General features: G+C 45.3%; 1 protein-coding gene across 1 annotated transcript; it reads right to left on the reverse strand.

Annotated features, from left to right (window-relative positions):
• Nucleotides 1-463: 463 nt before the first annotated feature.
• LOC136370394 (serine/threonine-protein kinase PAK 3-like) lies at nt 464-11,022 on the reverse strand. Its single transcript, XM_066333763.1, has 12 exons — nt 10,920-11,022; nt 9,990-10,039; nt 8,994-9,104; nt 8,399-8,549; nt 7,663-7,726; nt 6,667-6,715; nt 5,643-5,755; nt 4,666-4,783; nt 3,886-3,985; nt 3,572-3,768; nt 2,115-2,252; nt 464-627 (listed from the first exon to the last, which is right to left on the reverse strand). The coding sequence occupies exons 1-12, from the start codon at nt 11,020-11,022 to the stop codon at nt 499-501; spliced, it is 1,323 nt and encodes a 440-aa protein (XP_066189860.1). The 3' UTR covers nt 464-498.
• Between the last annotated feature and the right edge of the window lie 2,980 nt (nt 11,023-14,002).

The following is a 14,002-nucleotide window of genomic DNA, read 5'->3' on the forward strand; positions in this document are numbered from 1 at the left end:
ACAAAATATGTACATATATATACACACATACATAATTATTGTGTGTCTATGTACATTTGCACACCCCCATTTAGTAATATATATTATATACATATATTTCTCTATAATCTCTATATGTTATATATTTTTTATGTTGAAGGGTTCTGCCAGGTGGAGGGAGGACAGGGAATTCTCTGAACATTCCCCAGTCCCAGCTGACTGTGTGCATCCAACAGGATGTTTTGGCTGCCCCATTTCTTCCATGTTTTTGGCTGGAAATGCAATTGCACTTTCTTCCTCATCCTGAAGTGCCATGGCTGGGCAAAACCCAGCCCATGGGCATTGCAGAGGCAGCGTGGTCTGGAGCTGATGAAGGAAGGATTCCCCATTTCCAAACACCAAACACCAAAAACCCCCTATTTGAGACTTCCCATCTTTAAGAACCAACCAACAATTTAGAAGTGAACGTAACCATTGAGTGAGAAGGGAAGCAGATCTCCCAGAGGAGGAGTGAGGATTTTATTCCTGGTGTTGCTCTGTGCTGGCACTGTTGGTGTGAAGGGATTCCATGGCCTGGCAGATTCTCCTGGCGATACGGATCATTTCAGGCAGGACGGAGAGACTCACGGCTGTTTTTAAAAATGGATGCTGCCCAAAGGGGAAAAAAAAAAAAAGAAAGAAAGGAACCATTAATTTCCAAACCCAGTTTCTCACAACAGGAAGCAGGATTCCTCTGCTTACCAGAAATACACATAAATAGGATTGAGGGGACCATCTCCACCTCAGTCTTAATATTCAGGACCTTGCTGTTAGAGACAAACACGGCCCAGTAATCCCAGTAATCAATTTATCAAGGTGTCTTCAGCTTGCTGGGATTTTGGCCCTGCCAGCACTCTGGGAATGCCACTTGCTGCCTCAGGGCGTTTTACATTTCAGGAAACTCAAAGGACTCACTTAGGTTCCTTTTCTCTAAAGGTAGGGGCTACTTTAGCTGTCAGAAAAGATGAGTGCAAGCTGTTCCACAGGGAACTCCAGCATCTCCAAGGAATGTTGATCCCATTAGGATTTAGGCCTCTGCTGTTCTGAAGAACACTGAGGTGCAGGTTTTCAGCACCAAGACAAGAACAGCCAAATCTCTGACAGCTGGGCTGGGACTAGGTTCTTCTTCCACCACTTTGGGCCTCTGTACCTGGCACCATTCTACTGCAGCTCTCTTGTCACCAGCTAAAACTGAATGCACTCCCAAAATCCAACACAGAGATGATCAGAGGGTGGATGGAACACCTTTCCTCTGAGGAAAGGCCAAGAGAACTGGGATTGTATATCCTGGAGAAGAGAAGGCCCCAGGGAGAGTTTATTGCAGCCTTTCAAAACCTCAAGAGGACTCATTTTAAGTTGCAAAAGGACAAAGTGTTGGATCTAATCATTAATAACAGTGATTAGTTGGGGTGATTAAGAGGTGCTTCACAGTTTTTTATTTCATTATTAGTCTCAGTGAAGGTAGAGACATAAAAGATGGTAAAACTCATGATACAACAACAGAAGTCAAAGTTCTCTTTGTTACAAGGCCTTTTAAAAGTTTTTTAGCCAATAGGCTGATGCTAAAAGCTTACAAGCATCTACTTAAACTAATTACTAAACACTACCTGTACACCTTACAGCACATAATAGTTTTTTGTTCTATATTTTTTTGCTGCTCAAAAACTTGCTGTGCTCTAAATATTTCAAGGCTTAAAATTCAACTCTGTTTCAAACCTTTAAGCTTATTGCAGTGCTGTGAAAGTCTTCTGCATTTTTAGTTTCCACACAAAGGGTAATGGTTTTAAACAAAAAGAGGAGAGATTCAGGTTAGGTCTGAGGAAGGAGTTGTTTATGCTAGGGGTGGGGAAACACTGGAACAGGTGGCCCAGAGGAGTGTTGGATGCTCCATCCCTGAAAACATCCAAAATCAGGTTGGAGAGAGCTCTGAGCAACCTGATCAAGTTGAAGATGTCCCCGCTCATGGCAGCGAGGTTGGACCACATGGACTTTAAAGGTCCCTTCTAACCCAAATTCCTGCATGATTCTACTTTACAAAGCCCCCAGCCTGGGGATTAACAGGAGAGGAGAATTTCCCCTGCAGCCCCCACCTTTACCTGCAGGAGCTCCCTGGCTGTCCAGCGGATGCTGGGGTCGATGTCCAGGCAGGAGTGCAGGAAGGCGTGGAACAGGACTGACATCCTGCTGGGCATCCTCAGAGGGGGGTACCTGTTCCGGGCTATCAGCCGCTGGGCCTGGGGACAGAGGGAGCACAGCCACTGAGCACCCCTGGGCTGGCAGCTCCACTGCAGCCTGGGCACTCGAGGCTTTCTGAGCTTGAGGAGAGCTAGCCCTTCTTAAGGGGAACTTTTCAACAGTTTGCATTTTCCCAAAATAACCCTGTGTAGACAATATTCCTTTCCCATAACAACAGGAGTTGTTTGCTATTTCTGTCACTGAGCCAATGGCAGAGGTGTCAGCCCTATGGACCAGTAACGTGCCTTTTGGCATAGCGTGTTATAAAAGGGCTGAATGAATTGTAAATAAACCTTCTGATTTCTGCTGCCTCCTGACTGGAGTCAAGCATCTTTATTTCATGTCCCGTTGTGACAGCAGGACTCTCCTGGCTTTCTGATAGCTCCTGACACTTCTCAAGGGGCTGTGATCAGCATTGGAGGGTGAAGAAGCAGGGAATTGTCAGCCTCCAGAGCAGAGGTGATAATGGCCCTGAGTGTAGCTCAGCTGGTCAGAGCTGATGGTGCTGAGAACATCAATCCCAGACGGGCCATTCACTCAGGAGCTGGATTTGGTAATCCCTGTGAGTCCCTCCCAGCTCAGGATGTTCTGGGATCTGGAAATAATTCTCTTCATCTGTGTTTGCTGCCTTATGCAAGGCAAAAGCAATCCAAAAGTGATCTTTCAAGAAAAGTCAGGGAACTGTTTCAAAAAGAGTGGAAGACTGAAATCTTCAGAACTTTTATCTTCCTCAGGAATTAACTGTGCAGCATTTAACTTGGTTTCAGCTATTACTCATGAGATTTTTATTCTGGTATACATTCCTCCACTATCCCTTGCTCATTTGGTTTAAGAACTCATAATTTCATTTTAAGAAATTAGGATCTAAAACTGAAAACTTCAAAATATGTCTACTACAAGTAGCTTTGCTAAAACATACTTTTAGAAGTTTTTTGGGCAATACATAATTATGGCATCACTAGAAGCAGTGACTGTCCTTGAAAGGCACTGGTCAGACTTTGAAAAGACTTCTGGGCCTGCAGCTACACCTGTAATGCTTTTCATAATAATTTCCCAATTTGCTGAAGAAACTTGCTGCTGTCATTCACAGCTTCAGCTCAGAGAGAGATCAAACACAGCAGGAGGCATTCAAGCAGTGCTCAAGGCATAAAGGCACATTTTTGCACTGGCACACATCACCTCTCCTCTGATGAGATGTTCTGCAGGGACATTCCCAGAAGTGGGTCTTGGTGGAATTATTTCAGGCTGATTGGAGTGGGATTTTGATTCATGGCACAGACTGACAAGACAGTGGTGTCTGACAGTGTTTGCACCTTACCTTGCCAGGGCTTTCTTTAAAGTATGGAGGTTCTCCCTCCAGCATTTCAATGGCCACGATCCCAAGAGCCCAGATGTCCACTTGGGTGCCATATTCCTTTTTTTTCAGGATTTCTGGTGCTACCCAGTAAGGAGAGCCAAGCACTGTGCACCGTGTGCTCCGCTCCGGGGTCAGCTGAGCACACAGGCCAAAATCAGCTGAGGGGGAAAACAAAAATAATGTTAAAACCAGCTTGAATGGCGAAACCAAGCACAAGAATTCCCCACTCTGCATCTGAGAGCATAGAGATGCTCTGCCTGACCAAGAATACCTACTGAGTTTCACAGATCCGTCCATCCCGAGAAGAATATTGTCACTTTTGACATCTCTGTGGATCACATTCCTTGAATGAAGGAAATCCAGGGCTTTGAGGCACTGAGACAAAAAGCCCAAGAGGGTACGAATTAATTAACCTCATTTCATCACACAAGAAAAGGAAATGGCTCTAAAAGATTACATTTCTAGGTGAAACACCAATTGTTGATATAGATTGTCCATTCCAAACCCAGCCAGGATGGCTGCAGTGGCTGTGCTCTCTCCATCCAGGTGACAAAGGAGGGTTTGTCAAAAAGGAAAACATCTCTCCCTCCATTATGAAGTGGATTCATTTTGTGTGAAAGGCTGCATGACAAAGGGATTTTATGTTGGCCTAAACAGCTGATAGCACATTAGTCACTTCTCAGAAGCAAACACCATTTGGGGTGCAGTGCTCTCCTTTTAAGCTGAGGGCTGTGAGAAATGAGGCTCTATTTTAATTTGCTGTTCGTTTAAAATTCTCCCACCATCATGTTTGGTTTTACAGGCCAAGAATGCAGTGCAGACATGCTCCAGTTTAAAGAGGCAAAGCTTAGAATGTTAAATAAATTCAAAAAGAGAGTATGACAAAAGTGTGTAATAACAGAGTATAAAAAATGCAGTTGTACTGGCAGGAGGCTCACTTAGATGCCCTTTTACTTTACATTTCATAACAGCAGCACTGAAACAAAGCTCTGAACACAAAATCACTCCTGTCCCACCCTGCCCAAGCCATTGGAAGCACAAACAGGGTCCCTCACCTCCCTGCTGATGGCAGCTATCATTCTTTCCTCTATAAAGACTCTGATGAGAACACTGGTTAAAGTTCCTCCATCCACATACTCCATCACGAGCCACAGGTCTTCATCCACCAGGTAGCTGAGAGAAGAAAGCAAAGGCATGGGGATGAATGTGCACAGCTAAATTACCTGGTGGAAAAGACTGCAGGGGAGTTTTGTTTCCAGGTCACTTGTGAATGGAGGCAGAATGAAATGGAAACATTCCTGGTCGGCTACAGAGCATTTGGGATCCATGCAGTCTAAATGAGAAAGGCAAATCCATGAAAAAGGAGATTTGCCTTAGATGGCAAATGAGAAAAATGCAGTTTAGTAACAGCAGAGACCAATCTGGAACCAGGACACTTGCCATCAACTGAGTCATTATCTTATCAATTCCATCATTTACTCTGGGAACAAGGCAACAGAACTCCAGAGTTTTCAGTGGGAGGAGGCTCTGCACCACTGAGGACAGATGTTGGCCAACCATTTGGAAAACAGTGCATAATATACAGTCAGGAGCAGGAAAAACTATTTAAAACCTGCTAAATTATTAGTGGTTCTGCAAATGAAAATTTAGTCTTCCTGGCCTCCACAGCAATGGAAAATGGTGGGAACAGCCCAAGGGGGGTAATTTCTATGATGGTTTTATAAGCACTAATTGTTAAGGCAAGGAAAATGGGATTGACTTGAAAAAACCAAACCCCAAAACAACACAGAGGTAATGAACTGACAGGCTGCTGTTTTAGTAAGACATGGCATATCCAGATTTTTGAAAAGGGGTTTCCAACTACATGCACCAGAAGAGATTAATGGAAACCCAAGGCCATCTCCTCCCATCCATGGAGATGAATAGAGAAATAAGAAGGAGCTCCACGTTCTGCCAGTGCCCAAAGGGGTTTTTAGCCTTTGGCTTGCAGTGCATGAATGAAAATTCCCATGATAACAGCAGAACCACCCACCTGTCTATATAATTGACAATATTGGGATGCCTGTTTTCCTTCATGATCCGGATCTCGTTGACAATCAGCTCCTTTCTGCTCCGTTTGCAGAGAGGCATCTTCTTCAGGGCCACCTGAAATTAAATTGGAGAGCATGGACTGGGGAAATTCTGCAGGAGAGCACGATGCCCATGGAGAGAGTGTTGGTGGAATGATGGGGCTGGGCTGTGCCAACTGCCCTGTGACCTTAGGGTCAGACACCAGAGCTCAGGAAGCGACAGGACAACAACTGACTTCTCCACTTGCTTGGACGTTACTTGCCAGGGTCGTTTTGCCTTCTAAACGCTGGAAAAAATTCCTTAAACTGTCACCCACAGATCTCTGACTACACCCTGCACCCACATTCCTCCCCAGAGTTTATCACCTCTGTTCTTATTCACACAGGTTTTCCAAGCAGGATTCTGTGACTGTGAAAATGAATCAAAACGGCTGCGAATCCTTCAGCAGTTCTGTGGAGTTTGGTCATTATTTCATTATAACTGCTGCTGCTTTTGGTTGCAAAACAAAGCAAACACATGCATACATGATGGATAAAATCCCACCCTAAAAGATCATAGCAGTTACACACACACACAAAAAATTACAATCCCACAATGTTTCCAAGTTCTTGAAGTTCGATTTTGCTACTTCAGTGAGGATTCTTTACCACAGCTCAGATTTGCAATTCTTTTCTGGGTTTCTAAAGAAATAACCCATTCTCTGGTGGGTTTTTTTTTGTTGGTGTTTTTTTTTTTTTTTTTTTTTTTTTTTAAATTATGTCCTTCTCTGAAGGATAGCACTGCCCTTCTTACATTCTCTCTATTCTTTCTGGTACTGAGTAAGAACAAAGTCTGTCCAAAATGTGTTTTGCAGGCTTCCACTGCTCTGTGCTTGAGGAACAGCATGTGCAGGACAGCTCTGCTGGGCACCAAAGCTCCAGCAGAGCTCAGGGCAGAGAGGAAACCCCTGAAGAGCTGCACAAAGTGCTGGGGGTGTTGGCACTCACCACATCTCCTGTGGCTGAGTCGATGGCTCTGTAAACGGTCCCGAAACCCCTGGAAACAAAAGAGCAGTGAAGAAAGGAGAAGCAGTTTAGGTGCTGGGATGAAAGACAGCCCAGGCAGGAGATCTCTGCTGCATGAAGTGTTCTAAAACACCTTGGTTCATCTCCTCTTCAAACAGCAGCACAGCAGCCCTCTGTCATGCAGGGTGTCCAAGGAAAACTGAGACCCAACTTGAAGAAAAAGAGATGGAGCACAGATCTTCAAAACCTAAGATCTTTAGGTAGGGGGAGGATGTGCCTACAAAAACTGGAAAATATTTAATTTTTTTCCATTTTGCCTTGTTTGCTGGGGTTTTTTTCTTCTTTTTGTGTCCATGTGTGTGGGTTTTTTCCCAGGGAATGCATGCTGCAGACTACACAGGGTAGGATTTTGTCTGACAATGTGAGGGCTTTTTATTTCACCTCTGGTTTCAGTTGCTAAAAATCAAACCCCAGGTTTAGTTTTTATAACCAGGTTATAATTTGGATTACCAAGTGTTTTTTAAGCAAAATACTTGAAATAAATGTTGTTGAGAACTTCTATTTGACAGCTGTGAAGAGGTCAGGTACTATTTAGGCAATAAGGTTTGAGGGGTGGGAGATCTTTCAGGTCCTGCAGGTATATAACCCAGAGTACAAAACATTTTTTTGAGCAAAATATTTGAAATAAATGTAATTGAGAACTTTTATCTGACAGCTGTGGGGTGGCAAGGTGCCCTTTCAGGCAAAAAAAGGTTTGAGGGATGGGAGATCTTTCCAGCTCCTTGTTGCAGGTGCCAGCATTGAGTTTTCTTCGCCAACACCTTCTGACCACAATTATTAATTCTGATCTGTACTGAGATGGGGGGATCTAAACCCAAACTCCAATCACGTTTGGAGCTTGCCTGGCTTCACACTTGACACTACAGCAGCAAAATGCCCTGCCTGTGACTTTATAGGGGTAAATGGGGTTGGACTTACCCTTGGCCAACTTGAACTAACTCAGAGTATTTTGTCTCTGGGTTCGCCTCGTTCACAATGCCCCCTGAAAGAAACCAAGCGCAGGAGGCTCACTTCAAAATGCAGCCCCACTGCCTGGCTGTGAGAATTTAAGAACCAAAATATTCTGCTTGATTTGGCCATCAGCTCTCAGGAGTTCAGTGTGGTTACAATTCAGGATGGATCATGTAACGACACGTAGAACTCTGATTTCTTCTGAGAGCTTAGAGCAAAGTTTATTGAAAGACAGATTCTTTCATACAGTGTTTGGGTACAATGAATAGGATCGGTCCTTTAGGGCACCACCTTTTTGGAAACATCTCTAACAGAAAAAAAGCTGGAAAAACACCAGGTGTCAGGAGGAGAAGCTCTACAAGGTTGTTTTGGGTTCCTCCTTATGATTTCCCAGCCCAGACTGGGAGAGTTCTGTCCTTGGCTTTCCCACAGGCTTCAAGGCACTGCCTGGAGCCTGAGAATCCGTGTTCTGACCACTGTCAGTCCCCACAAGTTCAGTAGTTCATTCACTAGGTCAAAGCACCTTCTGCTGCATCAGAAACCATCTCTGCTTTTGCCTTCAGCGCAGATGGCATCATGGAGAACCTGAACCCAGTCTGAGCCACCCTGAGGAACACCCAGGGAGAATTCCTGCCTCCTCTTTGGTGCAGCTGAGGCTGGGACACACAGCCCACACAGCAGACAAGAGGCACAGCACACGTACTCAGCTGCTCCAGCACTTCCTCTGTCAGCTGCAGTTTCTGTGGCTGGACCCTGGGTTGGTCCAGGCTGCTCTCGCTTCTGCTCATGATGTCAGACAGGAGAAACGTGTCATCATCTGCACTTTCAGCTCCCAGCAGAGAGCTCATGTGGATCTGTGATGAGAAATTAGTTTATGCTCAGTAAGGGAGCTTGCAGGGATCCCCTGAGCTCGTAGTCCAAATGCAAACTCTCAGGAAGATGCTGTTGGCTACATGCAGAGCTCACAAACTGGTTTTTTGCTGTCCACATCACAAACTGAGTGAACAAAAACACAAGTTCATGTCCTGTTTCATGTTCAATTTTCATGGATTTTCTCAAATAATCTATGCAGAGGGGCAGGCACACCCAGGACACAGTTTCTCCTGTATGCTGCAAGGGAAACTGATGACTAAAAGGGAAGTTCAAGATCAATTTTCCAGGTGCCAGTGGCTGGGGTGAAGCAGTGTCATGGCAAGACTGCAGCCCTCAGCACCTCCAGCTGGGAGTGGCAGCTGCTGTCTGACCAGAAACTTGCTGCTCTCAATTATTACACCAATGGGAGCCAAACTGGCACTTACTGGTCCTGATGAGGCAACAGCTGCACGTTCTCTGTCCCACTCCTCCTCATCATCCTTCTGTCCAGGAAGGGAGTGAGTCAGCCGACGTTCTGGTGGCAGTGTTGTGGTGACCTGGGGACAGTCAGTAACACGAGTGAGAGTCTCCATTCTGCCCCTTGGGAGGTTCCATAGTGACACACAACTTTCATCTGCTTCGACACCAGAAACTGGTGTCCTACAGCCTCAGTTTTCTGTTACATGTGCCACAGTACAATTTAAATATCTATAAATTATGATAGATAATCATAATAATAATATATTATAATAGTATAATATAAACTGCTGTTGCTCTGCAGGGGTAGAGCATTACACCAAGTTGGTCCAAATTTGCAGCATTTCCCAACTGCTTTAAAGCTGACACAAAGGCCACTTAGAGAACTGAAGCAAATCAAAGGCACCATTCTACACCTTCACACCTCACTGGTGCTCCATTTTAAATGTTTAATATTAACCCTAATAAATTTGGCCAATACTAATGTGGATGTCATTCCTCTCCCTAGGATTGTTATTGCAACCCAATATTTATTAGGGTGGATTGTTATTTAAAATTTCCTTTCAGTGGTTCCAGTGAGTTACATTATCAAATATAACCTTACTTATGTTCAGCTATACATCCAGCTGTACGAAAGATAAACCATGAAACTTGATAGAAAGGTAATTCTAAGCTGTTAAAACTAAATTAAAATGGGGCAATTAGACAGTACTGAAAGCTGCTGTGAATTAGATATTCCACCATGGCTAAACCCACAATCCTCTCCCTGCAAAACCAGACTTGCATCTGTTTAAAAGGTTTGAGCAGAAATAGAGGAAACAGCCAGGGATCTCTTTGCTGCTGCTGCAAACCCACACATGGAGATTTTTTCAGGCTGGCACGCTGCTGGAGCAGGCAAAGCTCACTCACAGCTTGCTCCACAATTCTTAAACTCTAGGAGTGTCAGAGGTTCCTTTGCCACTCACCAAAGGATGGGTTGCTCTGTGTCCACCTCTGGACAATTGGGTGATCTGATCTGCAGTGGGCAAGAGAAGATGAACCAGATGCTGTTAGAAAACTGCCTCTTGTGGGGAATCCTCCATGGAACAAGTCAGCCCAAGTAAGAGAGCATTTTTCTTTCACAACATCCCTCCAGGAACAATTCTTTTCCACAGTAAGCAACAGAACAGGACAAAATACCAGATTCTTTTTTTCCTACATTTTTCTGTCAGTTTTTTGTGCTGTTTCACCAGTAAATAAATAGAAACTCAGCCAAGAAAAATGTAAATTGTTCTTTAATAGTGAATTATTCTGCTCTGCCCATGAGCCAAAGCAGTTTTCCTCTTTCATTTTTTTTTTCCTATTAATAAATTGCATATGTTGCTTCTCTTTAGCTTGCTGAAAATGTTTCCCTAGAAAAGCTTTCCTAAAATCTCCCTTAGCCATGTGAGTTCTATTCCAGCACTGCCCAGGAACAGCTCCTGGGCTCAGGAGCACACACTGTTGGGAAGTTACATTTCCTCATGAAGGTCATCACTATTTTAGCACATGTTGTTAGTCAAATCCTTTAATTATGGGGGGAAATGATGTTTTCCCTCACACTTTTTAGAAGCACTTCTGAGAAACTGTTCCAGTCTGCATTTTAGGAGTTGGCTGAAACAGCCAAGTGAGGGAATTATAGACCCCCCAAACTGTCCTGTGTAGGGAGTGGAAACCCCACAGGGTTCCCCACATTCCAAAAACTGCCCACATTGAGACACTCCTTTTAGCAGAAGCTGTTGACAGCAGCTCTACCAATCCAATGGCATCTTACTGGCATTTTTGTTTTAACATCAGCTGAGTTCCTAAGGAAGAGCATAAAGAACACAGTGACCCCGAAGCCAGACATGCTGTACCTAGGGAAAAGCACAACTTACTCCTCAAACGAGCTGTCACCAGCCAGGGTTTATCTGGATAAAAATACATTGCAGATGTGGCGGACAGAAGATTACACGCTGCAGCACCGATTTCCCGGATCATTTTTGCAGAGCTGCCCCAGAACCTGGTGCTAGAACTTGCAGACCAGCATAAGCCAAAAGTCAGATAAACCCCTTGCTGGTCTGCAGGCAGCACTGAGAACTCCTGAATGCCAGCAGATGGGAGGCATTGAGGAGTTCTGACTGCAGGAATGGCAGCGTCTTGTTGGCACTGCAGGGACTTGCCAACCTTTCTCTGACACCCCAAGGGGCCCCTGACATCACAGTGGCAGCAGCTGTAGGTTCACTCTCTGGAATGGTTCCAGGCTGCTGCTTGACCAGCTGGATGTTGCATTGTGCTGGTCCTGGAGCCTGACATCCCTTCAAGGCACTGAGATGTCAGCCTTCCTCCTGATGCAAGCTCCTGTTTCTGTATGTAACTCATCTGGAAATCAACTCTGTGCTTGCACACAGTGATGATTTAAGGCTTGACTCGTTTTCCTGGTGATTCTTTGATTCCTTAACAAAACTCTTCTCTATTGGTAGACAAAAGTGTGCCCTCAGGAGCTTTGCACTGGACTTCTGATGCTCAGGAACAAAAACACCTTGCTGAAATGATCTCTGCTGTCTGATTAGGATAAACCCCACCCTGAGAGAATTAATTTTCAGCACACCAGGGAACTTTGGGGACAGGCTCTGCCTCTCACCATTCCAACACTGAGGTGCTAAGGATTCTCCTGGTTGAGCTCCTGTAGCTCTGCTGTCAATGTAAAGGAAACAGAACTTGGAAAACTCCTGATGGCCCTGCCAAAACCTGTTTGTTCCCTCTGATGAGAGGAAACCCTCCCTCTTCAATCCTTCTCCTCTCCCATTTCTGTGTGCACAGAAGATGTGCTCGGGCTCTGAATAGCTTTTCTCTCTGCAACAATGGAATATCAGGGCCCTTTCAGAGCATAATTTCACCCATTTCTCTCCCTTCCACCCTCTCATGAATTACTAATTTAAAGTGACTTAATATCTATTCTCTATTCCCCTTTGGCTTTGCATATTTTAATTATGCCTCTTCCTAATCCTCGTTTTCCCAGAACAGGCTTAAATAACCCAAATTACCCCATCAGTAACTGTCTTTGATAGCTCAGTTATTGCAGCTAATTTGTCACTTTTGCCAAACATGGTATTTTTGAGGTTTTTTCCTAACACGAAGTGATCACATACTCTGTTCCACCAGCTTTTACCTACAAACCAAAGTGATGCTTTGAAATGTCACCTCCATTAAAATTCACCTTTTTCTTTTTAATTGCTGCTAAATCACTTCCTGGAAGATTTTAGTGACATTTTGCAGCCTTAACTTGAACTGCCAATGGCAGGTGAGGATTGTGGGGTTGTTGGGAGAAATCCTCTGCTGTCTCTGCTCAGCCTGAGGATTGCTCCAGTTCAAAGCAGAATGATACATGTCTTTAGAAAAGTGATTTTTCTGCAAAACACAGAGGCTGTTGCCAAAATACAATGTTTGCCAAGAGGGGAAATTTCACACAGCTATTTCTGCAGTGAGAGGGCACCTTTAGCCATGACAATAAATAACTACTGATTCTAGAGAGCTGTGCTTGTGCAGCACAAGAAAAAGAGCCCCAGGTAAATTAGAAAGCCCCTAAAAAAAAAAAAAAAAAAAAAAAAAAAAAAAAAAAAAAAAGCTCACACTCATAGTTAGTAATGCAGATATTGGATCTGTCATATTATTTTAGGAAGCAAGGAAAATGTGACCTTAGTATTTTTATTTTGCTTTGAAGCAAACTTTTGAAGGGTGAAACTCCATTTATTTTCAGGAAACAGAGATCCCAGGGGCAGGGGGTAGGCAGAGAGGGAGGGGCTGCAGGAGCAGACTGTGCCCCTGGAGCTGCGACAAAGGCAGACTGCCAGGCACTGGGCACAGTCTCTGTCTGCCTCATTGTGTTTTCCCAGTTTGAAAGCAAGCTCCTTGCAATCCCAATCCTTCTCTGCTCCAAGCAGGGCCCAGCCCCAACCCACAGAGTGTCTTCAGCAAGAGCAGGGGTAAGGAATGGCATCTGAACACAAGGCACCAAGTAAAACCAAAGTGTCCAGATGAGAAATGCCAGCAATGAACGTGGAGCAGGATTCTGAGCTGCCCCAGGGCTCTTGGACCATGCAAAATGTGGTGCTGAGAGCACCAAAACAAGGAGAGCAAAGCCCAGAAGTGCCATGAGTCTCTGTGGAGTGGGGAGCACTGCCTGGGGATTAACCACAGAAACCACCAGAGCTGCTCCAGGCTAGGTTTCCCTTTCCACCTGCTGAGACAGGGAGATTTATCCAGCTTCCAGCATGAGAGAGCACATCATGTTTGCAGTGTGCCTTGCTTCAGCGGTGATCTCCTCATTCATGGCAGTTTCCCTTCTCCACGAGCATCCACCTGCTGGGAAATATATTTGGAAAAAAATTACTTAAATAATTATCACTCAGGAATGACTCTTTCCCCAGATTTTCATTTGGTGTTACGTGAAGAGCTCTTTCCGTGCATGTTATGGAGAAATTTGGTCATTTGGGCTTTCCCACTAGGAGTGATGTGTATGGGGTGGCTTTGGCTTTACTTCCCCCTGCTTGTGCAGCTGCCCAAGGTTTATTTGGACATGCTCACACATCCCTCGCATCCACACTTGGGTGCAGAGAAAGACTAACCGGGCTAACCCGGCTTCACTGCAAGGGATCCCACGTCCTGACAGTCCAACCCGACTTTCAGGGTGTGGGATCCAATGCCCGCAGCGGATTCCCCCGAGCGCCGACTCAGGAGCTCCCCTCACGCTGCACACGCTGCTCCGGGCACAGCTCCCAGTGCCCGTCCTCACACACGGAGAGGGAGAGCTCCAGAGCCCGGCCCGCTCTCACACTGCCCTCACAGAGCCCCGTGTCAGCCCCGGAGCCCTCCCCTGCCTCCCCTCACGGCCCGCAGCGGCCACAGCCCGGCGCGCAGTGGCCCTCAGCCCCGTCACTGTGGGAGCGCCCCTCACCTGCTCGTCGCGGTGTGGCTGCTG

This window comes from Sylvia atricapilla, chromosome 21, assembly GCF_009819655.1.
Source record: "Sylvia atricapilla isolate bSylAtr1 chromosome 21, bSylAtr1.pri, whole genome shotgun sequence".
Lineage (NCBI taxonomy): Eukaryota > Metazoa > Chordata > Aves > Passeriformes > Sylviidae > Sylvia > Sylvia atricapilla.